Source organism: Doryrhamphus excisus, chromosome 2 (assembly GCF_030265055.1).
Source record: "Doryrhamphus excisus isolate RoL2022-K1 chromosome 2, RoL_Dexc_1.0, whole genome shotgun sequence".
Lineage (NCBI taxonomy): Eukaryota > Metazoa > Chordata > Actinopteri > Syngnathiformes > Syngnathidae > Doryrhamphus > Doryrhamphus excisus.
Window position 1 is genome coordinate 20,073,254 of NC_080467.1, and position 26,054 is coordinate 20,099,307.

At 43.1% G+C, this 26,054-nt stretch overlaps 5 protein-coding genes across 5 annotated transcripts; 1 reads left to right on the forward strand and 4 right to left on the reverse strand.

The window, feature by feature from the left end:
- Positions 1-18,051: 18,051 nt before the first annotated feature.
- LOC131112473 (histone H4) lies at positions 18,052-18,915 on the forward strand. The gene has a single exon (XM_058064179.1). It carries the CDS (start codon positions 18,094-18,096, stop codon positions 18,403-18,405), a length of 312 nt encoding a protein of 103 aa, XP_057920162.1. The 5' UTR covers positions 18,052-18,093; the 3' UTR covers positions 18,406-18,915.
- On the reverse strand, positions 18,874-23,927 carry LOC131112489 (histone H2AX-like). Its single transcript, XM_058064180.1, has 2 exons — positions 23,528-23,927; positions 18,874-19,627 (listed from the first exon to the last, which is right to left on the reverse strand). The coding sequence occupies exons 1-2, from the start codon at positions 23,905-23,907 to the stop codon at positions 19,216-19,218; spliced, it is 792 nt and encodes a 263-aa protein (XP_057920163.1). The 5' UTR covers positions 23,908-23,927; the 3' UTR covers positions 18,874-19,215.
- On the reverse strand, positions 19,932-20,847 carry LOC131112377 (histone H3). The gene has a single exon (XM_058064172.1). It carries the CDS (start codon positions 20,695-20,697, stop codon positions 20,287-20,289), a length of 411 nt encoding a protein of 136 aa, XP_057920155.1. The 5' UTR covers positions 20,698-20,847; the 3' UTR covers positions 19,932-20,286.
- Positions 21,004-22,375, reverse strand: LOC131112361 (histone H2B-like). The gene has a single exon (XM_058064171.1). It carries the CDS (start codon positions 21,944-21,946, stop codon positions 21,476-21,478), a length of 471 nt encoding a protein of 156 aa, XP_057920154.1. The 5' UTR covers positions 21,947-22,375; the 3' UTR covers positions 21,004-21,475.
- Positions 23,928-24,160: 233 nt separating the features above from the next.
- On the reverse strand, positions 24,161-25,815 carry LOC131112409 (histone H2B-like). Its single transcript, XM_058064175.1, has one exon. It carries the CDS (start codon positions 25,793-25,795, stop codon positions 25,421-25,423), a length of 375 nt encoding a protein of 124 aa, XP_057920158.1. The 5' UTR covers positions 25,796-25,815; the 3' UTR covers positions 24,161-25,420.
- Between the last annotated feature and the right edge of the window lie 239 nt (positions 25,816-26,054).

Here is a 26,054-nt window from a genome sequence, read left to right on the forward strand (position 1 = left end):
CAGGTTTTATGTGATTTCCGAGCATATGTAAATGCAGCAGCATCTTGTACTTCCACGCAAAGAGTTCCGCCTGAATGCACCATTCTTAGAATAGAGCTAGCACAGACAGCAGCATGATCGTTTGAGTCTGCTTCACACAGAAGTAAACAAATATGAACACGTCCATCAAGCCTTCAGAATAATGAGTGCTTTTCTATGTCACATACAGTCGCCCCTCACAACATCACTCCGCGGGCGTCAACCCCTGACTCCATGGAGGAGGCACCCCATGTCACCATCCACCCCCAGGAAGCGGAGCCCCGCCCTGCCCCGGGCCACCTGACACAGTATAGTCCCCCCTGGGGACAGAGGAGGCAAGGCTCCCCCCCCACCCCATGGAGGCCAAAGGGGCAGGGATGGAACACCCAGATCTAAGGTGTATAGCTAGGGAACAATCTGGACTGTAAGCCTGCATAACTGAGCTGTGATTATGGATGCTAAGGCTAAGTGGGCTGGGCCATGGTTTGGCATAGGCGGGTTGTTGCTGGCTGGAGGTGGATCATGCGGGATGCAGCACTAATGTGAACACGGCCTGAAATGAATGGTCATTAACCATAAAGCTAATGAAATTAGACGTCCTCAAGTCATAACTTATTTTAATGCTTACTGATTAGAAAGATATTGCCGATTTTATAATTGACATACGACATCATATGAATGTTTTTTTTTTTTTTTCACACACACACACACAGCCTTGGCTCAGGGGCACACAATTTGTACGCACCATCACTCCATGACATCTCTCCTTGCCTGCAAACCTGTCAACTCTAAACACAGTTTGTGTAACACTGACATTGTGAGTCTTTCCGTCAACAACAAGATGCACTCTCTATACCAGGGGTCTCAAACACGTGGCCCGCGGGCCAAATGTGGCCCGCAGGACACTAGTTTGAGGCCCCCGCCTTGATATGAAAGTTTAATTTTAGTGCGGCCCGCGCAAGTTTGATATGGATGCTGTATGGTATCATGTACCCAGAAAAAATTATTACGTTTGATTCATGTTCATGTTAAAGGTTAAATAACTGTTAATAGTTATCCTCCCTATCCGTGCGGAAGTGGTAAGTTTTTGACTATTTAAGTTTAAAGGAAATAACTTGAAGGCTACCGTTTAGGTTGCTAGTGTTGGAATTTGACCACCTGTTCTTAGGTCAGTGATTCCTGTGGGTGTCGTGTTGGAGGCAAGAGATGACAACGAACTTGTCAGTTATATGGTTTACTCTCAGACCAGTCAGATTACACGGAGCTCCGGGCTCATAGTCTTCCCCTAACACCTGCAGAGACGTAGGCTTTACTTACAGGTCAGAACAAATGAGTACAGCTAACTGTCCCTGCCCGGCTTTTATTATGCTAAGAAATGTCGGTAGATCTCTGGCGCATCACTGGTGGGCCCCCTCCTTTCCTCGGCCGACGTCTTCTCACCAACTCAAGGCGGCGGGGTGGAGTGGTGGAGCCAGCCGTTATCGACAGGCCGTGGCTGCCGACGTCATGCTCTCCCGTTATCTGTTGTTAGTCAAAATTGTGGATGTGTAGTAGAGCTCCGGAACTGTATGTGCCTGAAAGCGATTATGTGTCCTGTGATTTGCCCAAGGCTACTTGGTTGTACTTGATTAAATGTAGTGCATAGTTATATGAGTGAGACACAAGAAATAGGAGACAAACATACATGAGACTCAAAGAATAGGAGACAAACATATATGAAATCCTTCAATCCCCCTCATGGCCTCAACAGAGGCCACAAGGTGAAATACCGGATCAGAGTTAGGGAAGAAGCACCCGGTCACCCTGTGGGGGCGGTGGATGCAGGCGGGCCAACTGGTATTGACCTCGCCCATCGGCCGCCATCACCCTGGACAGGATGAGCTGGAAAAGGCACTTGGAACACGAGAAACAACAGCAAACTGACAACGAACAAACGAAAAGACCATCCAAAACAAGAAACACTAAAACTGTAATAATAATGCCGGAGGCCAACTCTTTCCCCTTACCAAAATAGCTCATTGACGAGTCCCACGGGCTGGTGTCCACACCGACATATGATTTCATGTGATTTTATTCAAAGCTGTGAGACCTTTAATTGCACGACACAAACGACCACCCAGTGCCGTATTGTTTGGGATGAAAGTGCAACATTCCGTACCAATCATTGCACACACACCATGTTTTTCTGCCAATAACATATCAAGAGCGATACGATTTTGAAAGGACATCAAAGACGTGGCCCGCAACTGTTCACTTACCGCCTTGAAGCCTTCTTTGGTCTGATTGGAGAGGCGCTGTAGATTGTAATGCACATAATTGATGCAATCAACATTTTTATTAACGGTGATCCAAGGGATAATTGACTCAAAACCTGCTGCAATCTGATTGACTAGTTTATATTTGTCTGGAACTCTCTTGTAACATTTAGAAGCACTGGTGGACACCATTCCGTCTGGGACCGCCGTGGCAGTTATTGGGCCTCCGACCACACCTACAGACGAAAAGAACACAGAGTGAGATAAAGGGCTATAGCTAATAACAAAAATGTCAAAACAAAGCCAGGAAGCTTATCATAAGTGTCATGTAATATAGTTTGCCACTTGCATGTATGTTGTGCAGTATCAGTGTAATCAGGGGCTGAACTATCAGTGTGTGTGTGTGTGTGTGCGTTAGTTAATCCAGAAATCGCCTCAGTTGTTGGTTGGGGAGGAGGAGCCCCCAGGGCTCGGGATATCGCCAAGGGCAGCGACATCTTCACCACCTCCCCCCTCATGGGCTGCATCCAATGCAGACCGAGGCGACCTAAGAGATGAGACATCCTCCGGGGCAGGGTGGTCTTTTGGATGAGAGTCGCGACCCCCACGGTGTAACGAGTACACAACGGTTGTCTGCGGAGCTAAAGCAGATGCCAGCGACTGAACTAGGGTCACAAAGGCTTGTGAAGTCTCCGAGTCCCAGTCCAGCCTGGCGTTGGCATGCTTAGAGCCCTTGGCACGCACTAACGCGCGCAAGGGTGTAGTGCGTTCCACGTAGCAGGGGATGTACTGTCAACTGTAACCACACAGTCCCAAAAAGGACAGCATTTCACCCACCGTGGAAGGCTTGGGATGCCTGAGGATGGACGCACGATGGGCGTCCGACATGGCGTAGCCAGCAGCTGAGAGAACACGACCCAGAAAGGAGACAGTTTTCCTCCAGCATTGTAGCTTTTTGCGTGAGACTTTGAAACCCAATTCGTACAGGCACAGCAGCATGGCTTCCGTGGCCTGCAAACAACAATCAGCAGAGTCAGTGGCGAGGAGGAGATCGTCCATCCATCTGATGATTGAACAAACCAGGGCTGTTCTTGAAACCTTGGGGCATGCGGGTGTACTGGAACCATTGGCCATGATAGGTGAAAGCAAAATACTTTCAACTCACAACAACCTACGTCAAATGGACCGTTGGACCACACCCCCTCCGGGATGGTGTCCAACATGGGTCCGGAGTGTTCGTGATCTGTCAGTGTTTTTAGCTCGTACCTGTCAATCAAGCGATGTTGAACAACGGACACGTCTGTGCATTGGCACACCACACGATACGCTGACTCCGAGGGAGAGTGTTGTACCTGCGGTACCTCAGGGAGCGGCGTCCAGTCTTTAGCTGCCAACAACCGTTTCACCATGGGACCCGAGGACTGTTGTTCATGTCCTGGGGCCACAGCCAAAGAGATGTGTGGCGCCGAATCAGGGGTGCCTCTGTACCAGGCCTGTTCCAACTTGTTAACAAAATAGACGCTGGCCGCCACCCCCTCAGGACCTGCAAAAAGACGAGAAATAATTTAACCACCACTCCATACCTTCAAATTCTTCCTGATATGTCCTATCCTGTTGTGTGTTGTAAAACAATGTGCAATGTAACGGGGTGGTGGGAGGCATATACGTGGCCTTGGACAGGATCCATGGTTTCCACGTCTCATAGACTGACACCACACTGCTCGGTGACGAGGTCTGAGTCAGAAGGAACCAATAAATGTCGGCTGTTGTGGTTGCCGGCAGTTCTTTGAGCAGGTATTGTCCTCCTGTACTTTGGTTGTTGCAGTCCACTGTCGTGCCATCTGGCAACGTCAGGGTTAAACCAGAGTCTGTGCACAAAATAGTAGCATTAGAAGCAGTCAATATGTCACGACCAATCAAGTTCAAACCAGTTGGCACCACCGTCCTGGTCTTGGTAGTATTGACCAGCAGGGGAAGGTTGAGAAGCTGCTTGCTGTTGTTGAGGTCGGTGGAATGGGCCGCCCCGCCCATGTGAGCCTCCTTGTGACTGCATGCCTTGCGGTTGATGAGCCCATGGTTGCTGCTGCTGTTGTTATGGGAGCGACTGCGGTGGTCCTGATGGTGGCCACTGTCCAGTGCAGGTGAGGCAATCACGTGCCCAGTGGTCAAGAGCTCCGCACACAAAACAGCTAGTGTAGCCCTGAGACGGTCCACCCCTTCTCCCACCTCGGTTAGACATGCCACCACGCCCCTGCCACATTATGTTTTTCTCTTTTTTTCTGAGGTGAACTCTCGTTCTTTAGCCAATTAGAATTTCAACAGTTGTGCTGCTAAATCCTTTTGTGTTTTATCTTTTTCGTCCTCCTCCTGACGGTGCCTGCGCATGTGGTGTAACAAGATCGCTTTGTATGATTTTTCTGTTTCGACTGACAGATTAGGAACATCTTTTAATTTATTAGCCACTGACGAGCTAGCACTGCCTGAAACAGTGTGGTCACAGACAGCGGACGTCTCCCCAGGCCAAACTGAGGCCAGCTGTGAGGAGCAATACCTCGTTGATCCATGGGTCTGCTCCACGGGCTAGTGGAGGCAACTTACGACACATGCTGTCAATGTCTGTTATGGTAAAAGGTGTGTATACCGTGTGCTGGCTCGCCACGTCAACTTTTAAAGGCATAACTGTTTTAGATTGAGCCCCTGTGTTGTCCTGTCTCACAGGGGTTGGTGAAGACGGCGTTAGGGATATGTCATCTTCCGATTGGGTATCCCGTTCCGCCGTAGGTGTCGCCGGCTGGCGCCTGCCGTAATCTGTCTCAGCAGTGTATCGGCGCCTGGTACAGCCTTCTGGCAACACATTAGACATGTCAATTTGTTTTAAAATCTTAGATATGCTTTTACTGTGTCTGGCCGAATCTATAAGGGACATATTTTGCGCTGCGCCCGTGCAGGAAGTCGCACCGCCAGTCTCCACTGACGGGTCGCCAACTTGTGGCGCGGGGCTGCCTATGTCTGTTGGGGGATGGCGCCTTGCTTGTTGTAGGGTCAGAACGTGTCTATTTAACTCCTCCCCATCAAGGTCTACTTCTCCCTGGAATCTTAGAGCAGGATAGATTCCACTGGGAGGGTTTGAATTGGGCGAGGGTGCCGATGGCGTGACCACTAGGGCCCTTCTCGCCTTCGACTGTTTTTCCCGCGTCATGTACAGGGCGGCCAAAGCCAAGCTTGCCATCCCCATTGAATGAATTATTCGCCTGGAATCTTCAAATTTTTTCAGCGTCTTCTTAAGTTCTGACTTCTGCCAGAATGACGCCTGCTCAATTTTCTCCTCCACCTGTCTTATTTATTTCATAATCTTTTCCTCCTCCTGTCTGAACTTACCCTGAACCTTCACAATATTATCCCAACTCTGTCCATCTCACACTTCCCATGTTTTACGTACCATCTGTCCATCTTTATTCTTATCCTGACTTACCAAGCCACTCATAACCTGACCTTCCACAAGACCAAACAACTCACTTTGTTTTTCATTCTCTTCTCGTTTTGCTTACATTTCTTTTCTATGTTTTGTTGTAACTCCCTAATACATGCTGTGGATAATTTTCCGTTTAATTTGTGCTATTTTATCCAATAATATAGGGGGTCTACTGCTAGACTATCCTCTTTGCACGGGAGTTCTTCAAGGACTTTTTGTTTTTCTTTACTTTGTCCCTTCCCCATTTTGAACTAAATTTGGACCCAGTGGTTCTTAACACCTGTCGTGTTCTAACACTGGGGTTATTTTCAACAAGATGGTGATCAACAACCTTTGGTGGTAAAATTCTCTTCAACCTTTTCAGGTGGAATTTTCTTGCCTACAAGCATCCACAAAGGCTCACCATTTGTTTCTTGTTGGTTTGGTATAAAACACAGTTACCTAGTGGTAATTGTATTTTCATTCATACACTCACACATTCACACTTCCTAATTCTTCATTTGGTGCTGAGGCTCCCACTGGCTGTTCCAATTGTTGCCTCAACACGTTGTAAGGGCCTGAATATTCATTATCTTCCTTCCTGTGAAACATTACGTTTTTTCTTTCTCTTCACTTTCTTTTTCTTTCTGTTCACTTTCTTTTTCTTTCTGTTCACTTTCTTTTTCTTTCTGTTCACTTTCTGACACCCTCGGGGGACCCCCACACCTTTCCTACTCCTCACATTCTCGGTCCAACTCACCTTCCATTCTATTCCCACAACAATTAAAACAAAAAACAAATACAAAACTGATAGTTGCAAGAATGTTGAGCAATAATGAAAGTTATCAAATAGACCCTGTCTATTTAAGCATCCATGTGAAGCGTTCCCCTCACCGCCTGCTGGTGTACTGCCCTTCACAGGACCTGGAATGGAGCGTTACATTTACGGCCCTCCACCCAGTAAAATTAGCGCAATAGACCCTGTCTATTGTTAAGCATCCAAGTGAAGCGTTTCCCTCACCGCGCTCGGTGTACTGCCCTTCACTGGACCCGAATGGAGCGTTACATTTACGGCCCTCCACCCAGTTGGGTACGCCGACCCTTAGTGGTCCCGGACCACGCAGTATACTGGAACAAACACCGGTTTTCTCAAAACTTCACAATAATGTCACAAAACACACACTATGTCAACACACCTGCTAGCGTAATAATATTCTCAGACACACAGACACAATGCTACCAGGTTTCCACCAAATTTGTTATTGACCAATAGCAGAATTTGAATAAACAGGTTTCTGCTTACCTTATTATTTGTAGAGGCGCGCCGGTAGTGGAAGCCCAGAGCATCGAACTGCAGCCTAAAGTAAGACCCAACCACACAACACAACTCCCCCTCCAACCACGTTGGGCGCCAATTGTTGGAATTTGACCACCTGTTCTTAGGTCAGTGATTCCTGTGGGTGTCGTGTTGGAGGCAAGAGATGACAACGAACTTGTCAGTTATATGGTTTACTCTCAGACCAGTCAGATTACACGGAGCTCCGGGCTCATAGTCTTCCCCTAACACCTGCAGAGACGTAGGCTTTACTTACAGGTCAGAACAAATGAGTACAGCTAACTGTCCCTGCCCGGCTTTTATTATGCTAAGAAATGTCGGTAGATCTCTGGCGCATCACTGGTGGGCCCCCTCCTTTCCTCGGCCGACGTCTTCTCACCAACTCAAGGCGGCGGGGTGGAGTGGTGGAGCCAGCCGTTATCGACAGGCCGTGGCTGCCGACGTCATGCTCTCCCGTTATCTGTTGTTAGTCAAAATTGTGGATGTGTAGTAGAGCTCCGGAACTGTATGTGCCTGAAAGCGATTATGTGTCCTGTGATTTGCCCAAGGCTACTTGGTTGTACTTGATTAAATGTAGTGCATAGTTATATGAGTGAGACACAAGAAATAGGAGACAAACATACATGAGACTCAAAGAATAGGAGACAAACATATATGAAATCCTTCACTAGCTCTCTAGTTTGCGAGTTAGCATGTGTCTCAAGACCCTGCAGTTGCGCAATATGTTGTAAATAAAAATAATGTAGTATAAAAGTTTACCTGGGGGCCACTGGAGCTAGGGTCTGGGCAAGGCTGGGCCGCATCAGGTTAAAAAAAAAAAAAAAAAACGCATTTATTAAAAACAGAAAAATATACAAACTTTTTCAGTGCTTTGGTTTCCGATTTTCTACAATAAAAGCTCTGATAAAACATTCCACTGTTCTCAAATATCTTACTTTTTATTTTTCTACACAAAATAAGATGAAAAATAAATAAACAAATCAAGAATAAAGAAAATCAATCAATCAGTAATGAATAAATAAATATAATAATAATAATAAAACGGCAAATAATAAAAACTTAAGAAACCACATACCTATAGTTGGTGGGTAGACAAATGATTTTTTTCAGATTAAAATGAACAAAGCATTATTAGAGCCCTGTAGACATGACAAAACACGACTATAGTCACATTTATACTCTTTTTATTTACAACATATTGCGCAACTGCAGGGTCTTGAGACACATGCTAACTCGCAAACTAGAGAGCTAGCGACCTAAACGGTAGCCTTCAAGTTATTTCCTTTAAACTTAAATAGCCAAAAACTTACCACTTCCACACGGATAGGGAGGATAACTATTAACAGTTATTTAACCTTTAACATGAACATTAATCAAACGTAATAATTTTTTCTGGGTACATGATACCATACAGCAGGGGTGCTCACACTTTTTCAGCATGCGAGCTACTTTTAAAATGACCGAGTCAAAATGATCTACCCACTACAAAAATGCAAAACATCTATTTATTTTCAAATGTATTGAGGATTATTTGTACGTACAATGTATGTTGATGTACCTTACATAACCAAATGAGCCAATATTGCAAAACACACATAATTAACAATTAACATTTTTTGTAATTACCTGAGTTTACTTTGATGACTTGCACTGAATTGAACCAGCCAGGGATGCATAGTCCGGACAGTAGCTGCTGATAGCCAGCCTCAAGCACACTTCCAAATGTTTATCAGTCATGGATAATATCCGTATCACAATATCCGTATAATATTCCATATCCGTATGGAAGTGATATGTTTTTTGCCTTTTTACTTGGTCCAGTTTTTGCCTTTTTACTTGGTCCAGCTCCTTCACTCATTTTAGTGACCATAATCTTTAGCGAGGGCTTTAAAATCTCGCAATTCGCCGACTAGCTTAGCACTTTGCATCGTTGTTTACGCATGAGCGGTGACCTAAAGGTCAAAATTCAGTTGTCATCTGACTGGTTGTCCTGTATGTCAATCAAGTAACGGGGATGGCTGATAGGCTGACATCGTAAGTTCTGCTGCACTTAGAGACGTTGTTTGATTTGATTGGTCACCCGAAGGGCAACATTCAGTTGTCATCTGAATGGCTGCCCTGTATATCAATCAAGTGACGGCATTGATGCTGGGATGATATTTTTTTAATGTCACGCCGCGATCGACCAGCGATCGACCAGTACCACCTCCGCGATCGACCGGTAGATCGCGATCGACTTAATGAGCACCCCTGCCATACAGCGTCCATATCAAACTTGCGCGGGCCGCACTAACATTAAACTTTCATATCAAGGTGGGGGCCTCAAACTAGTGTCCTGCGGGCCACATTTGGCCTGCGGGCCGCGTGTTTGAGACCCCTGGTGTACATATAGTCGTCACTCCTATTCATCTTTGTTTAGAACAAGAGATAGCCGTCGCTTTGAATAGAGCATATATATGGAGAAAAAGGACAAAATAAGAAGTCAAAAACTTACCACTACCACACAGTGGTAGAGGAGAACAGTTTTCATTGACATTTTGGACATCCCATGCTGACTCAATGTAGTGTTAAGGTAATGAAATCTAAAGTAATGTAACATTATTGACACCGAGTCACCAGAATACTAGCTATGACTTTTTAAAAAAAAAATAATAGTCTATTGTCAACCATAATCAATTATTGAAAAACCGTGATAGGTTGAGGGAATGGTTTTCAAAGCGCAAAGTGGCGAGGGACGAGTGTATTTGCCATGTTTAACCAATCATGTTGCGCTTAATGAGGTCAGCCACCAACAAACAGATGAGTCGCAGGCTGCGGGCAGACTGAGAATTAGCATTAATTAGCATTCATTTCTGTTGGCCTCAGGAGAAATAGACGTTAGCTAATCAGATTCATACACATGATGCCGCACTGACAATACTTATGATGACTAACGTGAAGGGGGGTTTGGGGGGGGGGGGTGCTGTCCAACACCCACCTGAGCTTTTGAAGCAATCAACCTTCTGTCTGCTTGTTACATCACAGGAATCCTGATGGATTACGGGAACAGATCATAGCACAGGCCTTTGAGCCATACGCTCTAAAGTGATTTGGAGGGGGGGGGACATGAAATGGTTGTGATCCAAAGTTAAAATGTGTGGAGTCACACATCATTTGTCTCCAAAAACAAGCCAATTTTCTCACAGCGAGGATTCAGCCAAGAGCTGGATATTGCTCCACAGGGAACCCACAGCGACTCACTCAAGCTTCAGCATATTTCCAAGGATATATTCATGTGGACTGACTCATTTGAAAAACAGCCACTCCTGGAAATTATTCGACAAGGCTTCCAAAAATGTCACTTGAACATAAAAATATGAAGACGATTGATGGCTTACTGTGGGTAAATGTAAATATGCCAAAAAAAAATTGACTGTGACGGTGAAATTATTCTCCTTTTTAATTCATCAACACTTGATATTGATATACACAACAGATATTGTCAAACGTATATGGTTGTGGCCATCATTTTTCACTTAATTTTTTTTTTTTTCTCCACAGTGCATAATGGCTTACTAAGACTATACCCCGGAATTACTCACATTTGGATGGTGAGGACTAAGGCACAAGTTCAATTCTAGGACATTTAACGCCCCTGCATAGTGGTTTTCTGTGCTGCACACCCAATTGGATCAGGGGTGTCTTGGAAAAGTTGATGATTCCATTCAGAGCAGTCGACCATTCTGTGAAATTTCCACATTGAAAATGACGTGTGTGTTAAACTGAAAACATATATTTATCAAACATTAATAACAGCACCTGTTTCAGTGGCAGAATCCAAAGAAGGTGAAAGGAGCATAGCTTTGAATGCTACAAAAAGCATCAACTTCGGTACACTTTTTGGCTCATAACGGCTACTACTTTTTATTTACGTTGAACTACTTTCCCATAAATGAGTACAGTACGGATCTCTTTTGCATGTCTATTTTCTTGTATATGTTGCTAAACCAATGGATTACATTATAAACTGTATCGCTACAGCCGAGAGATGTAAAACGGAACAGTGAAGCATTCTAATAAGAATTCTTCAACTCTACTCTACTCTATGTGCATCAGGAAGCAGCCAGAAGAAAACTTCCAACAGATTGCACTGTGTGTTCAGATTTTAGATTACCTTCACTTTTACCCAAAGGATCAGTTTGTTTTTGTGCTCCATGAAACAAGATACATTATTCATGGAGTCAAATACCCAGAGAAATCGCTCAAATGTTGGCGGGATGTTGCGCTATGAGAACCAGTGAATCATTTGCCAATTATGTCCCTGCTTATGGGAGAGTGCTTTCCATAACTCCTCCCCCTACACGCAAGCAGGCACACGCACGCACGCACACACGCCAACGGAGACGTTAGATGGGATCAAACATGTCAGTAATCTATGAAGGCGGTGTAACTGGCAGGCGGCGCCAAGCATGGTGGCACTCGTGTCAAGCCGCATCAGCATTTAAACGCCTTAAGTTGCCATTTAAATGCATGGAGTCCATCCCTCATGATGACTCTCACATCCACACCGCAGTTCTCCCTGCTGGCGCAACATCAATTCCTCTGCGCTGACAGTGACAGGCACATTTTTAGGTGACGTCTGGAGATTTTCTTTATTAATACACTACAGGTTGCGCATTGGGATAATAACTTGGGTTCACAATCATTTTTTTTTTATTATTTTTATGAACTGTGTCCTGACCTTTACTTTGTTGTAAAAGCCTGATTACCTTCTGGTGAGTTTGAGCCTCCATCTTGACAGTCAAATTCATTCATTCTTAGTATAAAAAAAAAAAATTACACCATATTTTCTGGACTATAAGTCACTCCAGAGTATAAGTCGCATATGCATAATTAGGCAGAAAAAAACACATAAGTCGCACTGGAGTATAAGTTGCATTTTTTGCGGGTAATTTATTTTCCAAACTACTTGACCAAAACAGACATTACGTCCTCTTGGAAGGCAAGTTCTAACAATAAAAGAATAGAGAACAGGCTGAATAGGCGTAAGATATGCTAACACAATGTTTATTCAGCTACACAAAAAATAAACAGAAAAGGTGTCCAGTGTTTATGTAACATAAACAGTTTTTTCATTTATAAGTCACTCTGGAGTATAAGTCACAGGAACAGCCAACCTATGAAAAAAAGTGTGACTTATAGTCCGGGAAATACGGTATATATGTTCCTGTTACTCTCTACTTAGTGTTGTACTGTTAAAAAAAACAAAAAAAACTGCCTTTTTTTCTTTATGTAAGGAAAACAGTGACAAGACACAAACTACCACCCCTTCAGGAAAAGATAAGTACTGCAAGTGCCTCTGATGGCATTTTTCTGTATTATATTCCCAAATGGCCACATGGTGGCATATATGCCACCCAGTCAGGAAATCGGGAGGACCTGAGTTCGAGTTTGCATGTTCTCTCCGTGCATGCGTGGGTTTTCTCCGGGTACTCCGGTTTTCCTCCCACATTCCAAAAACATGCTAGGTTAATTGGCGACCTGACTGCCTAGTGTGGTGTGTGTTTCCCTTTCAGATGTTTTTGTCTTAGTAAATGTCCTCTTTCTGCTGAGTAGGTCAAACGAACGGACGTGAGGTATGTTGTGTCTCGTTTATTTATTCTATTTCCAGAGAAAACATTGAATGTGTCTATATAGTACCAGCCAGTACCAGGAACACGGACAATCTAGAAACACTGAACGGACAATTTAAAAGACACTCACATCACAGCTGGTTAAGTGAGATGACCTGTTAGATCTGGAGAGGATGTTTTCCTCTTTCTTGTCTTTATATTAAAACTAAGTATACATAATAACCATATATTTAGTTCTATAAACGCCATCTTGGCCTCATCTTCTCTGTGAATTTTCAAAACCGGGGATGGCCGGAACTATCCTAAAATGACCGGGATCGTGTTTTGCCCTTGAGTAGCAGGTCTGGTGGAACGGGGGAGTCTAATGTCAGTAGGCCACATGGAGCTTTAAGAGCGGCTGGAGGAGACCCGGATCAGTGATGAGGGAGACCTGGAGCTCCCCTGTGGCTGAATGCTACCCTGCCAAATAATCACAGGTTCTACCTGACAGCTGATAAAAGGAAGAGTTGCTGGAAATGTTGGACTTTTTAGGAACCTGAGGAAGAAATCTACCATTGCTTCTTTAATTGCAGCTGTTGAATCTGAATTATGAACATACAACATAAGGATCATTTACTATGACAGAGAACTTGTTTGTGAAGAGGATAAAAGTCTGCAATCTGGGATCAAATTGAAGGAAATGAAGACGGGGAGGGTTGCGTGTCAGCTTGATGGAGGTGGTAGGAGCATGCTGCTCGCTAGAGACTAAAAAGCAATGACAATCCCTCATGTACTTCCTGCAATGGAGTGTAGGGGAAATAACACTCAAGACGGAGCGTGAGACAAACAGGAAATGGGGTACTCTGAGGAAAGTTAGAATAAAAAATGAGTTGAACCTTTGGGCCTGAATATATAATGAAAAAGTGGCATAAAAACAAAAGCACTCTGATTGAAGATCTTCAATTAGATCAAGATGTAACTTCTCTCACCTACTGAACCTTTGGCGTTACTCGATTGTGACGCTTTGACATTGGTATGTCATTGGTATGGAAAGTAGGTACTAACGTGTTCGGTTTCCTAGGGCTCCAAACAAATAAGCCTTTGCTGGTCACTCGTCCTTGCCACAACAGTATGTTGAATTTTGTCATCAATAGATCAACATCAACAAATTATTGTTCGCAAAAGTGAAGGAAAGAAATGGAAGGAAACATGGAGTATGCGACTCCTATTCTGGAGCATTTCTGTAGAGCAATGTGACATCAGAAGTCATCGATGTTGGGCCTGTTGACTCACTATCGCAGTTGTAGTTGACCATAAAGGTGCTTAGTGGGGCTGCTCAGACACATCCTTGTTTCCTTTCCTCAGTCAGCCCCTTTTAATGTGAGAGGAAGCGTGCCAACTCCAGCCTCCAACCTGCACTCGGGACTATTTTATAACAAGGTGCCAGGAGCCAGCACAGACTTCATCACTGGTAAATAAACCATTCTTTGTCTCGCTGCTGCATGGCTGCAGTAAATACAGTATGAACTGTGCCTTGGAGACACATTCTAGAGATCCCCAAATGCCACTTATGCTCATATATAATCTATAATAATAGTCTATGTTATCATTTGTTTGCAGTGCTATGCTTTTGACATTATGCTTTTATATGTATGAGCTTCGGTTGTTTTGGGGAAGATATCAGATTTCTACTGATTGTTTTAGAGCAGTGGTCTCAAACACGCGGCCCGCGGGCCAAATGTGGCCCACAGGACACTAGTTTGAGGCCCCCGCCTTGATATGAAAGTTTAATGTTAGTGCGGCCCGCGCAAGTTTGATATGGATGCTGTATGGTATCATGTACCCAGAAAAAATGATTACGTTTGATTCATGTTCATGTTAAAGGTTTCCTCCCTATCCATGTGGAAGTGGTAAGTTTTTGGCTATTTAAGTTTAAAGGAAATAACTTGAAGGCTACCGTTTCGGTCGCTAGCTCTCTAGTTTGCGAGTTAGCATGTTGTAAATAAAAAAAGTATAAATGTGACTATAGTCGTGTTTTGTCATGTCTACAGGGCTCTAATAATGCTTTGTTCATTTTAATCTGAAAAAAATCATTTGTCTACCCGCCAACTATATGTGGTTTCTTTTATTATTTTTTATTATTTTAGTTTTATTTTAGTTTTTATTATTTGCCGTTTCATTATTATTATTATTATTATTATATTTATTTATTTATTTCTGATTGATTGATTTTCTTTATTCTTGATTTGTTTATTTATTTTTCATCTTATTTTGTGTAAAAAAATAAAAAGTAAGATATATGAGAACAGTGGAATGTTTTATCAGAGCTTTTCTTGGAACCAAAGCAAAGTTTATTCATTTTTCTGTTTTTAATAAATGCGTTTTTGTTTTTGTTTTTTGGAAAACCTGATGCGGCCCAGTCTCACCCAGACCCTAGCTCCAGTGGCCCCCAAGTAAACTGAGTTTGAGACCCCTGTTTTAGAGGATGCCTACCCAGTCAAAGATGATTTTGGGCGTTGTTTGATACAGAGCAGTATTGTCAGGAAAGTCCCTGCAGCAACTTAATGTTTCTCTTGCTTTTTGAAAACAATCAATTTGAGTCACATGTGAAAAGAGGAAAAAAAAACTCTGCTCACCCCTCTGGCTGCTGTCAGTCAAAAATCAACAAGCGGCTTGCTCCATAGACCTCCGGTGAAGCTCAGCTTCCCTGGAAGTGACGTTCTTTGCCGGTTTATCCAATCAGGGTCTTACTTTCTGGCTGTGAGCTTCCATGTGCGCCAAGCTCCAAGCTCCAAGCTGGAGCTTCAGTAGAGATAACGTCCATGCTGCTGCCGAAAAAAGAGATCGTTTCAGGGACACAACATTAAAAATTAAGCATTCCAGCACACTTATATTGCAGTTTTGAGTCTACACATTTAACAATGCATATTTGACTGATTATTTGATCAATTCTAGCTTCCCTTGGAAGCTGCATTTAACTTCCTCTCATGGTTGATTATCAAACTGAATGCAATGATTTGGCCCATTTTTGAATGATGCACTGTATCAAGGTTGCAGGGAAAAGATTTTAACTTTAAAAGCCCCGATAGTGAAAACACACCTTGAGTCTATTATCTATTGTACATTCTCATTTTTTTTAACTGTGCTTGTTTTTCCAAAAATGCGGAATCTGCACAGTTCTTTCACCATTCATCTTCAAAACAAAGATGAATATAGCTGGGAAAGAAAATTAGCAGGCGAAAGCAAAACAAGGTCCGCAGTATAAAAAGTAATACAACAAAAAAAGTTACAATTTTGGTCAAGAAGAGTTGGTGCAAAAATGAACCAACATTGGCTGCACATGGAAATTCATTCATTCATTCATTTTCTACTGCTTTTCCTCACAAGGGTTGCAGGGGGTGATGGAGCCTATCCCAGCTGTCTTCAGGCGAGAGGCGGGGTACACCCTGGACTGGTGGCCAGCCAATCACAGGGCACATATAGACAAACAACCATTCACACTCACATTCATACCTATGGACAATTTGGAGTCACCAAATTGGGAGGAAACCGGAGTACCCGGAGAAAACATGCAAACTCCACACAGAGATGGCCGAGGGTGGGATTGAACTAGCTGTGAGGCCTGCGCGCTAACCACTCGTCCGCCATGCAGCCCGCACATGGAAATGATTAATCCATATGGACCTTATCACATACACACAGGAGCTTTTCACCTTGCATCAACACTTGGAACTACCACCAACCCGTGGCTGTCTAGTACACCCAGAGGTCATTGTACGATTAACCGTTCTATTAACCTTTACTGACAATTATTCAGCTGAGAAATTATTATTGACGTATACAGCAGTGCTTTGGAATCATTAATGTATTCCTGTAAAGCATTATTTTATGTCACGCCCCCACTGGGCTAGAGAAATGTTTTCACGCCCACCCTGATTCGAAATACTATTGAGAAACTGATCATATGTATTTATTTTTCTGTACTGTACAGATTGAAGTATATGCAAGTCTATTACTTATGGTACATACATTGTACTATATGTTGGTAAATTTACACAATCCTCAATGAAACAATATAATGAATGGATTGGCTTTCACTACACCAGAAGGTCAAAATATTGCACTCATAAAGGGTGAAAAGCAGACAGGGTGGGGTCAATGGTAGCCCAAAAGGTTATTTTCACCCTGCGGGCCTTTAAAATGATATGCATGCATTAGATCACATGTGTCGACATAGGGCCGAAGCACTGCAGGTTTCCTTTCTAAGTGGTTTCTCCAGCAGGTGATTTAATTGATGAGGTCCTTCCTTCAAACCAAAGGGGGGGTTAATCATTAAAATCACCTGCTTTAGTGACGGGCTGGAAAGAGAACCTGTAGTGTCTCGGCCCTCCGTGGCATGAGTTTGACACCCCTGCATTAGAGGATGTGTAGCATACATTATGCAAGCAAACAGTCGTTAAACTATGCAAAGTAAGGGTTTAAGGCTGCTGCTAGGCCTCATAAAATCACTTTTAATGCTGAGGTGCGGCAATTAAGCCTCACAGTGTCAAAACAATTAGTCAAACTTTCAAGAGACGTATCAAACTTGCCAGATGACAAAATCTCTCTCCTGTATATCATAGACTAATTAAAATCAGATATATTTTTACCTGGCGAGATAGTTGCTGTGAAAGCAGGAATGACTGTTTTTAACTAGCAATCTGAGCTTTTATGAAATATTCACAAAGGGCAGCCGAAAGATGGATGTCTCTCCCTGTGTCCCCTTCTTCCGTGGTGGTGTGTGGGCAGATGAGTGATGGAGAGCTTACAGCTGGTAAGAATTTTAAACTTGACCCCTCGGGACATCAGGAAGGAAGTGAGGGATGGAATGGAAGGATGAGCAGGTGATAGTGGAAGGGGGTGGGTATGTGTGGATATGAATAAAAGTACAACAGCCTCAAATGCCTCTTTAATGTTGACTACAAACGACAATAAAAAATCAAAGGGGGTATAGCTACTTTTCTACTTACTTATATCCATAATAAATGCTTTCGCGACATAATGACACAATAAGTGCACCACTTTAGTAGACACAAGGCTGTCTGAAGTGAAAACCGCTGCTGCTCTCTAGAGGTTTGTGAAGTAACTGCAAAGAAAAAATGCCCAATAAAAAAAGCAAATGACGTGACTTTTGAAGAGTAGATATTCTTTGTCAAAGTCACATTACAGACAGCATTTGCAACTAGTAAACATTGTTACGTGTCTTTCTTGCTTTTCCTACCATTAACTGGAAAAAGAACACAAATGTGATATTAGCATCTCTCTCACGAGTCCCGGAAGCCTTTAAGGACCGCCCGGCCCAGATTACATGAACTGTCCTCTCTTACGTCCGCAGTCACACAATAAGTTCTCTGTACTTTGTATTAGCCGACCAGTGTATTACAGCACAAAAAGCTATCTAAAATGTCTGGAAGAGGCAAGGGAGGCAAAGGATTGGGGAAAGGAGGCGCCAAGCGTCACCGCAAAGTTCTCCGTGATAACATCCAGGGTATCACCAAGCCTGCTATCCGCCGTCTGGCTCGCCGCGGTGGGGTCAAGCGTATTTCCGGTTTGATCTACGAGGAGACTCGCGGTGTGCTTAAGGTGTTCCTGGAGAACGTCATCCGTGATGCCGTCACCTACACTGAGCACGCCAAGAGAAAGACTGTGACCGCCATGGATGTGGTGTACGCCCTTAAGAGACAAGGACGTACTCTGTATGGTTTTGGCGGCTAGATAGTTACTTTGTACAACAATCAAAACGGTCCTTTTCAGGGCCACACACATTCATCTGAGAGCTTCTGTTCCACTCATTTTAATACGTACTATGTCGAAATTAACCATCAACTGGTGGGGTAAGAATATCCAGGATAACATAAGATGGAGATATAAGTATAAAATGGACACATGCAGCTTCCCTACCGGTGTTAAGAAATATTATTTTTTAAAATATCCTTTTTAAAATTGGATGATGCTTGTCTGAATAGTGTAATGTTTACATAACCTTAAGCTACCGTTTACATTCAGGAGCTGAGGGAAAGGTTCCATTGTGATTACTGCTGTTCACCTTGTAAGGAAGTTGAATAGAAAATTCAACCCATTGTTAAAAATCACACCTAGCTTCACAGTTTGCACCAAGGCTTGCCACGGTGCAAAAGCATAAAAGTGGCAAAATGCATACAAATACATGAATTTGTCCATTTGGACAATTTATCCATCTACCCGTTTTAGGGGAGTTGAGCAAGACCCAAACTTCCCATCAGGAATAGTTAAATTGTTCAATTAGGTTTGTTTACAAAATAGATTTCCATAAACTTTCATAAAAAAACATTTTATTCAAATTAAATATTCACAACCACCCCTTGGAAGTGCTACAATTTTCAGTTTTCATAACCATTACTTCATAGTTGTCTTGCTTCGCTTCCATATAATCACACATCTAAATTTGCCAATACTTTTCATTTGTAAACGAAATTATGCTCTTTTTGAGAGAAGTGTGTGGCTCTTAAAAGAGCCTTTGTGGAGTCTGCCTTCAGGAAAACTGGTTTACTTCTTGGCAGGTTTCTCAGTCTTCTTGGGTAGAAGAACAGCTTGAATGTTAGGCAAGACACCACCCTGAGCAATTGTCACTCCACCAAGGAGTTTGTTGAGCTCCTCGTCATTGCGGACGGCCAACTGCAGATGACGTGGGATGATCCTGGTCTTCTTGTTGTCGCGGGCAGCGTTTCCAGCCAACTCCAGGATCTCAGCAGTGAGGTACTCCAGCACGGCGGCCAGGTACACTGGGGCGCCGGCACCTACACGCTCAGCATAGTTACCTTTACGAAGCAGACGGTGGACACGACCCACTGGGAACTGGAGCCCAGCACGGGAAGAGCGAGTCTTAGCCTTGGCTCTGGCCTTACCGCCGGTTTTGCCACGTCCAGACATGTTTATCGAGATCCTTGTCTTTGCAGAACTTAGAACCAATGAGATGTTACAGCCGAGGAGAGGTGTATACATACACTTTTGCTGCTCATTGATTGGCTAGCTGAAGCGGGGAAACGGTTGTCCAATCAGAAAAGAGCCGCTTGAACACACAATTTCACAAGCTAAAGTTCCAAAATAAAACGAATCTTTACATTCAAGTATAATAGTGTGAACATTCAAAAGTATTTTTAGCAACGTTTACTTTTTATTTGTTTTCATGATGCTACATTATATATTCATTATTAGCACTATACAAAAAGCAAAGTTTGGCGACATTAACCCATCATGAGTGTGCTTTAAGTGCCGTTTCCAATCATGTCAAGATAGTTACTAAATAATTAATGGAACATGTAAATGTTTCATCAAGTGGAAGCACTCTCCATATACACAGTGTAATCATTATGATGTGAGAAATTATATTTAAATGTTCTTCCCCCCTTTTGAATTGTATGGTATATTGCATTCCAAACAACCCACCCACGTGGTTTCAAATACAACTACTTAATGAGAACAAAATATTGTGTTCAATAACTGAAAAGACATGCAGTACAACAACAATACTTGTACTAGTTGTAAGTAAAGGACTGACTCATTTAGTGGAGAGTGTGGTGGCTCTTAAAAGAGCCTTTAAGGTTGGGTTGAGAAAACCTAAGCCCTCTCTCCCCGGATTCTGCGAGCCAACTGGATGTCTTTGGGCATGATGGTAACTCTCTTAGCATGGATAGCGCAGAGGTTAGTGTCCTCAAACAGGCCAACCAGGTAAGCCTCGCTAGCCTCCTGTAGAGCCATTACAGCTGAGCTCTGGAAGCGCAGATCAGTCTTGAAATCTTGAGCAATTTCTCTCACCAGGCGCTGAAACGGGAGTTTGCGAATGAGCAACTCCGTTGACTTCTGGTAGCGACGAATTTCCCTCAGAGCCACGGTGCCAGGCCTATAACGATGAGGCTTTTTAACTCCACCGGTAGCAGGGGCGCTCTTGCGAGCTGCCTTGGTGGCCAGCTGCTTCCTGGGCGCTTTGCCACCAGTGGATTTACGGGCTGTCTGCTTGGTTCTTGCCATTGCGACTTGTAACGAAGTGAATGGGGGACATGACGGAGCTCAGCGGCTTTTATTTACAAACACCATCACTTATTGGTCAATTTCGGAACTACCCGCGCTGTAGCTAAACAACTATTGGACAAGAGAAATTGAATTGAGCCAATCATTAACAGGAACTGTCTCGCGTCAACCAACCATTTTGTTGTCGATATGGGAGCTGAGAGTTATACACCACCATACATTTAGTGAAATTAAACTATATCGTATTTTTAATACAACGAGGCTCATTTAATAAGAATACACATAATATAGTTTAGCTTTTTCCATTAAATGTGACTAAAGAGTCACACATCGAATCAAATACATATGGTTAACATTTTATATGCTCTTAAAGATAGACATTTAATAGCAATGTTGAAACATCACATGTGCGAGTACATTTACATTGGGTCATCTATAAAATGTATCAATGTGAGATTTATGAGAAATGTGAGACAATTTTCATATATTAAGAGTGGTTCCAACAGGATGCATTTAATGGCATAGTAATTATATATTGATAATTTAGCCACTTTGTCCGGTACAAGACAAACCTGTAATGAGCACATTTGATCTCACCACTAAATACAGGGCTGGAACTTGTCACTGTATGTAATATTGTACACCAATGATATTTTGATGACAGTTGAGATATATTTGTTTGTGATTCTATTACGAATCTACATCATAGGTAAGCATGCTCTTGAGAGGAGTTGTGTGGCTCTTAAAAGAGCCGTTGGGGGGTTGCTACAGTAGCAATTTACTTGGAGCTGGTATACTTGGTGACAGCCTTGGTGCCCTCAGACACTGCGTGCTTGGCCAGCTCGCCGGGAAGCAGAAGACGGACAGCGGTCTGGATCTCCCTGGATGTGATGGTAGAGCGTTTGTTGTAGTGAGCCAGACGAGATGCTTCAGAAGCGATCCGTTCGAAGATGTCGTTGACGAAGGAGTTCATGATGCTCATGGCCTTGGAAGAAATGCCGGTGTCAGGGTGCACCTGCTTGAGCACCTTGTACACGTAGATGGCATAGCTCTCCTTCCTGCGGCTCCTCCTCTTCTTGGTCCCCTTGCCGGCGGCTTTGGTGACGGCTTTCTTGGAGCCCTTCTTGGGCGCGGACTTGGCTGGCTCAGGCATGGTTATCGCTTGATACAACTGACCCAACTGTGGGAGAAGCCAGTGGTTATATAGCACCTTCATGCAAATTATACTGCGCCAACGCCTTCTTGTCATTGGCTAACACACCACAACAGGCGCAGAAAAAAGGCGCGCGATTACAGCATTCAGCATCATGTAACAGTATTTTGAATTAAGCTACCCTTTCAATTTACATTTTATATTTAAGCATGCATACGACTACTACAAGGAGTTAGAGATACGTGAGGAGGAACCTAAAATGTACTACCGTAGACTTAATTTGAATCCTTTACATGTAAGGCTGTTCTTTAAGGTAAATATTGTGCATATCCCGTTTTGTGGGTAACATACTACAAATATAGCAGTGTCATATCCCCACATTTAGATTTTTAGTTTTATGAAGCTAATGCCAATTGTCAAACCTAGAAAACCTTTATATGCTTTGATGCAGGCCTGTACTGTAAAATTGCTATGACATTTGTACATATAACTATTTCAGTATACTGCAGATCCCTAAACAGGTTGCATGTATATATGCCTTGCCAACTCAACTGCACTACAAATGTCTGTTACATTCTATAACATTTTCAGTGCATGCGTATAGACGTTAGAGGTAAAACGGAACAGATGCTCAGTAAATTGCCAGTGTGTGGTCCTTAAAAGGACCGTTGTTGTCAATTTATGTAGTCTAGCCTCCGAAACCATACAGAGTACGTCCTTGTCTCTTAAGGGCGTTTAACAGAACAGTTTTCGCAAAAAATATATCTGTTTGTCATAATTATGAAGGAAAGTTTTGATCATCCCAAATAAAATAACTGGCGTTCATGGTTGTATTCACATACATGTCCATGGGGCGGGCACACACACATTCGGTCATGTTGTTGTTACTATAGGCTATACAGTCACACCTTGCTACATTTAAAAAATAAGACACAAATGGTCAATGTATTGTGGTTGACTATGGCCTATTGTTAGTAAAAAAAATTAAAGAATTAATATGCTGTATTCTGTTCACCAAGCATCAGTAACATCACTTTGATTACATTAACTTAACTTGCAGTTGAATATGACAGAGAAACAAAAGTTAGACTCCCATTCAATGTGGAAGTGGTACATCTCCGGCTTCTTGCTTTGTCTTTCATCACTCAGTTTCAAACCTATTTAAAACAAATAAATTGGAGGACGACTGGTAAGCTTTGTAGATTGCTACAGTATTGTTAAAGCGGTGGCCATCTCATGTCACTTCATAGATCCCATAGCCTGTGCATAAACAGTGCACAATGTGATTTAAATAAAGGTAGCAGTGTTGGAGTGAGGCACATAAAAGTTCAACTGGATATCCAATATAGTAACAGTCAACTAAAATGTAATAAATAGGCTAGATCAGCACCACATGAAACTTTATTAATGCCAATGTGTCACGTCTATAATGTTATGTAGAAGTGTAAGAGGTAGTGATGAGCTTTATTTTGTGAATTTGTATCCAAAATCTTATTCTGGTATTGTAATCACTGTAAAACACAGTACTATTGATACTGCATGGCTCAAAATTGTTGTTTTTACATTGGTATAATATTTGAAGATGCAGCACATTGAGAAGAAAAACAAGCCCTTTCAGAAAAGTGTGTGGCTCTTAAAAGAGCCTTTGTGGGTTCTGCGTCCGGGAAGACTGATTACTTCTTGGCAGGTTTCTCAGTCTTCTTGGGTAGAAGAACAGCCTGGATGTTGGGCAGGACACCACCCTGAGCAATGGTCACTCCACCAAGGAGTTTGTTGAGCTCCTCGTCATTGCGGACGGCCAACTGCAGATGACGTGGGATGATCCTGGTCTTCTTGTTGTCGCGGGCAGCGTTTCCAGCCAACTCCAGGATCTCAGCAGTGAGGTACTCCAGCACGGCGGCCAAGTACACTGGGGCGCCGGCACCTACACGCTCAGCATAGTTACCTTTACGAAGCAGACGGTGGACACGACCCACTGGGAACTGGAGCCCGGCACGGGAAGAGCGTGTCTTAGCCTTAGCTCTTGCTTTGCCGCCGGTTTTGCCACGTCCAGACATGTTTACTTTGTAAGAGTCGAGATTATCAAACACGATGACCAAGTCGAACTGCAGCAATGACTTTATACACACGCTTGCCGCTCAATGATTGGCTAGCTGAAGCGGAAAACAAGTTGACCAATCAGCAAAGACCTTCTTTCTTTGTTTCTTGTATGCACTATATTGTGCGATGTATTGCACTGACAATTCTTTAAAAATAATTATGTTCTTTGTCTTACCACCAAATAGTGTGCAAAATATTTACGCCCTCAACACAAAAAGATGGAAATTTGCTATCATTATATGAACTCAATGTTTTTTTTTTATTGTCTGTCCCATTTGACCCTCCTCAGTGTATCCTTCCTCATCCTGTACACGAATGATGTCACGTTAAGCTACTAATGTTACCTATAAATATATGGCCCAGGGGTATTCAACACTTTTCCCAAGCCTGATGGTATAGTTTTATAAAAAGTGATTTTTTACGGATATATGTTACAGTGGTCCTCAATAGACAGTCCTCTAGTCACACCAGGCCCACCTAAGATTTTCATTTGGTGCACCAAACATTACCTAAATAATGTACACCGTTCAGTCTAAGCTTTGGTGTTCTGGATGTGATGCACTTGCTGTCTTTTGAGGACAATTGGTTTACATGAATAAAATAAAAGTATCTTATGTATGTATTTTAAGACTTGGACACAGTAATGCTTTAACTTGACCACCTTTTTCCCTTCTTGGGTTCCAGGGTTGCTTCAAAGGCACTTTTGCCTTAACCTTCACGTTCAAGGAGCCAGTTTTGAATAAAGCATTTTGCAAACAGCAGTAAATATAGCGATGCTTCAGATGTACCTGAATCAGACATACATTGCATACATTTGTCATGGTCCGGCATTAAATGAAACACGACATTCAAGTCTAGTTTCTACCATCTACACTAAGATTGTCTCTCCAAAAGAAGGAACATCTGCACATTTATTCAGACCATTGTAAAGATGTGTATTTCCTTTAAAAAGGTGACAGTCTTGTGTCAAGTCATGTCACTGTTACATTTGGTTTTGGAGTAGATTATTTGAAAGGATTGCTGTGTATTTTCAGGTAAAGGACCTGTGTTGGGACCAAGTCACTCACTGTTTATGGAGATTATTTTTAAGGATGATTGTCTTTCAGGTAAAAAAAAAAAAGTGCGGCTCTTAAAAGAGCCGTTTGGGGTAGCTACAGTAGCAATTTACTTGGAGCTGGTGTACTTTGTGACATCCAATGGGATGAATTTAAAGGCATGGTAAATTATGTATAGATAACTTTGCCACTTCGTCCAGTGCGTGGCGCTAAAGACAAACCTGTAATGAGCACATTTGATCTCACCACTAAGCACAGGACTAAAACTTGTCACTGTATGTATTATACACCAATGATATTTTGATGTCAGTTGAAATGCATTTATGATTCTATTATGAATCATGCTCTTGAGAAGAGTTGTGTGGCTCTTAAAAGAGCCGTTGGGGGGGGTTGCTACAGTTTTTTTATGTTTCATTTACTTGGAGCTGGTGTACTTGGTGACAGCCTTGGTGCCCTCAGACACGGCGTGCTTGGCCAGCTCACCGGGAAGCAGAAGACGAACGGCGGTCTGGATCTCCCTGGATGTGATGGTGGAGCGTTTGTTGTAGTGAGCCAGACGAGATGCCTCGGAAGCGATACGCTCGAAGATGTCGTTGACGAAGGAGTTCATGATGCTCATAGCCTTGGAAGAAATTCCAGTGTCAGGGTGCACCTGTTTGAGCACCTTGTACACGTAGATGGCATAGCTCTCCTTCCTGCGGCTCCTCCTCTTCTTGGTCCCCTTGCCGGCGGCCTTGGTGACGGCTTTCTTGGAGCCCTTCTTGGGCGCAGACTTCGCTGGTTCAGGCATCCTTGCTTATACCTCTGTGTTCTGACAGACGTGACTGCGTCTACGGGCAGACTGTGCTCTTATACAAGCTTCATGCAAATTACGCTGTGCCTACGCCCTTCTCTGATTGGTTGAAACCATCCTTGTCTAGTGAAGCACTCAAGTAACTAGGCATGGAATTGCACCACGTGACAGTTGCAGTCGAAATGTGCTGCAGTTTTGAAAGCATGCTAATAATGACATTGACTAAACTATGATGAATTTATAAAAGGAAACTATG

Excerpts from the sequence above, each read along its gene's own strand:
- LOC131112473 (XM_058064179.1), top strand. The coding sequence starts at position 18,094 with ATGTCTGGAAGAGGCAAGGGAGGCAAAGGATTGGGGAAAGGAGGCGCC.
- LOC131112377 (XM_058064172.1), bottom strand. The coding sequence starts at position 20,697 with ATGGCAAGAACCAAGCAGACAGCCCGTAAATCCACTGGTGGCAAAGCG.
- LOC131112361 (XM_058064171.1), bottom strand. The coding sequence starts at position 21,946 with ATGACAAGAAGGCGTTGGCGCAGTATAATTTGCATGAAGGTGCTATAT.
- LOC131112489 (XM_058064180.1), bottom strand. The coding sequence starts at position 23,907 with ATGTCTGGACGTGGCAAAACCGGCGGCAAAGCAAGAGCTAAGGCTAAG. Across the intron at positions 19,628-23,527 it reads ACTGAGAAACCTGCCAAGAA|TTCTGCAAAGACAAGGATCT; the intron begins GTAATCAGTCTT and ends ATTGGTTCTAAG.
- LOC131112409 (XM_058064175.1), bottom strand. The coding sequence starts at position 25,795 with ATGCCTGAACCAGCGAAGTCTGCGCCCAAGAAGGGCTCCAAGAAAGCC.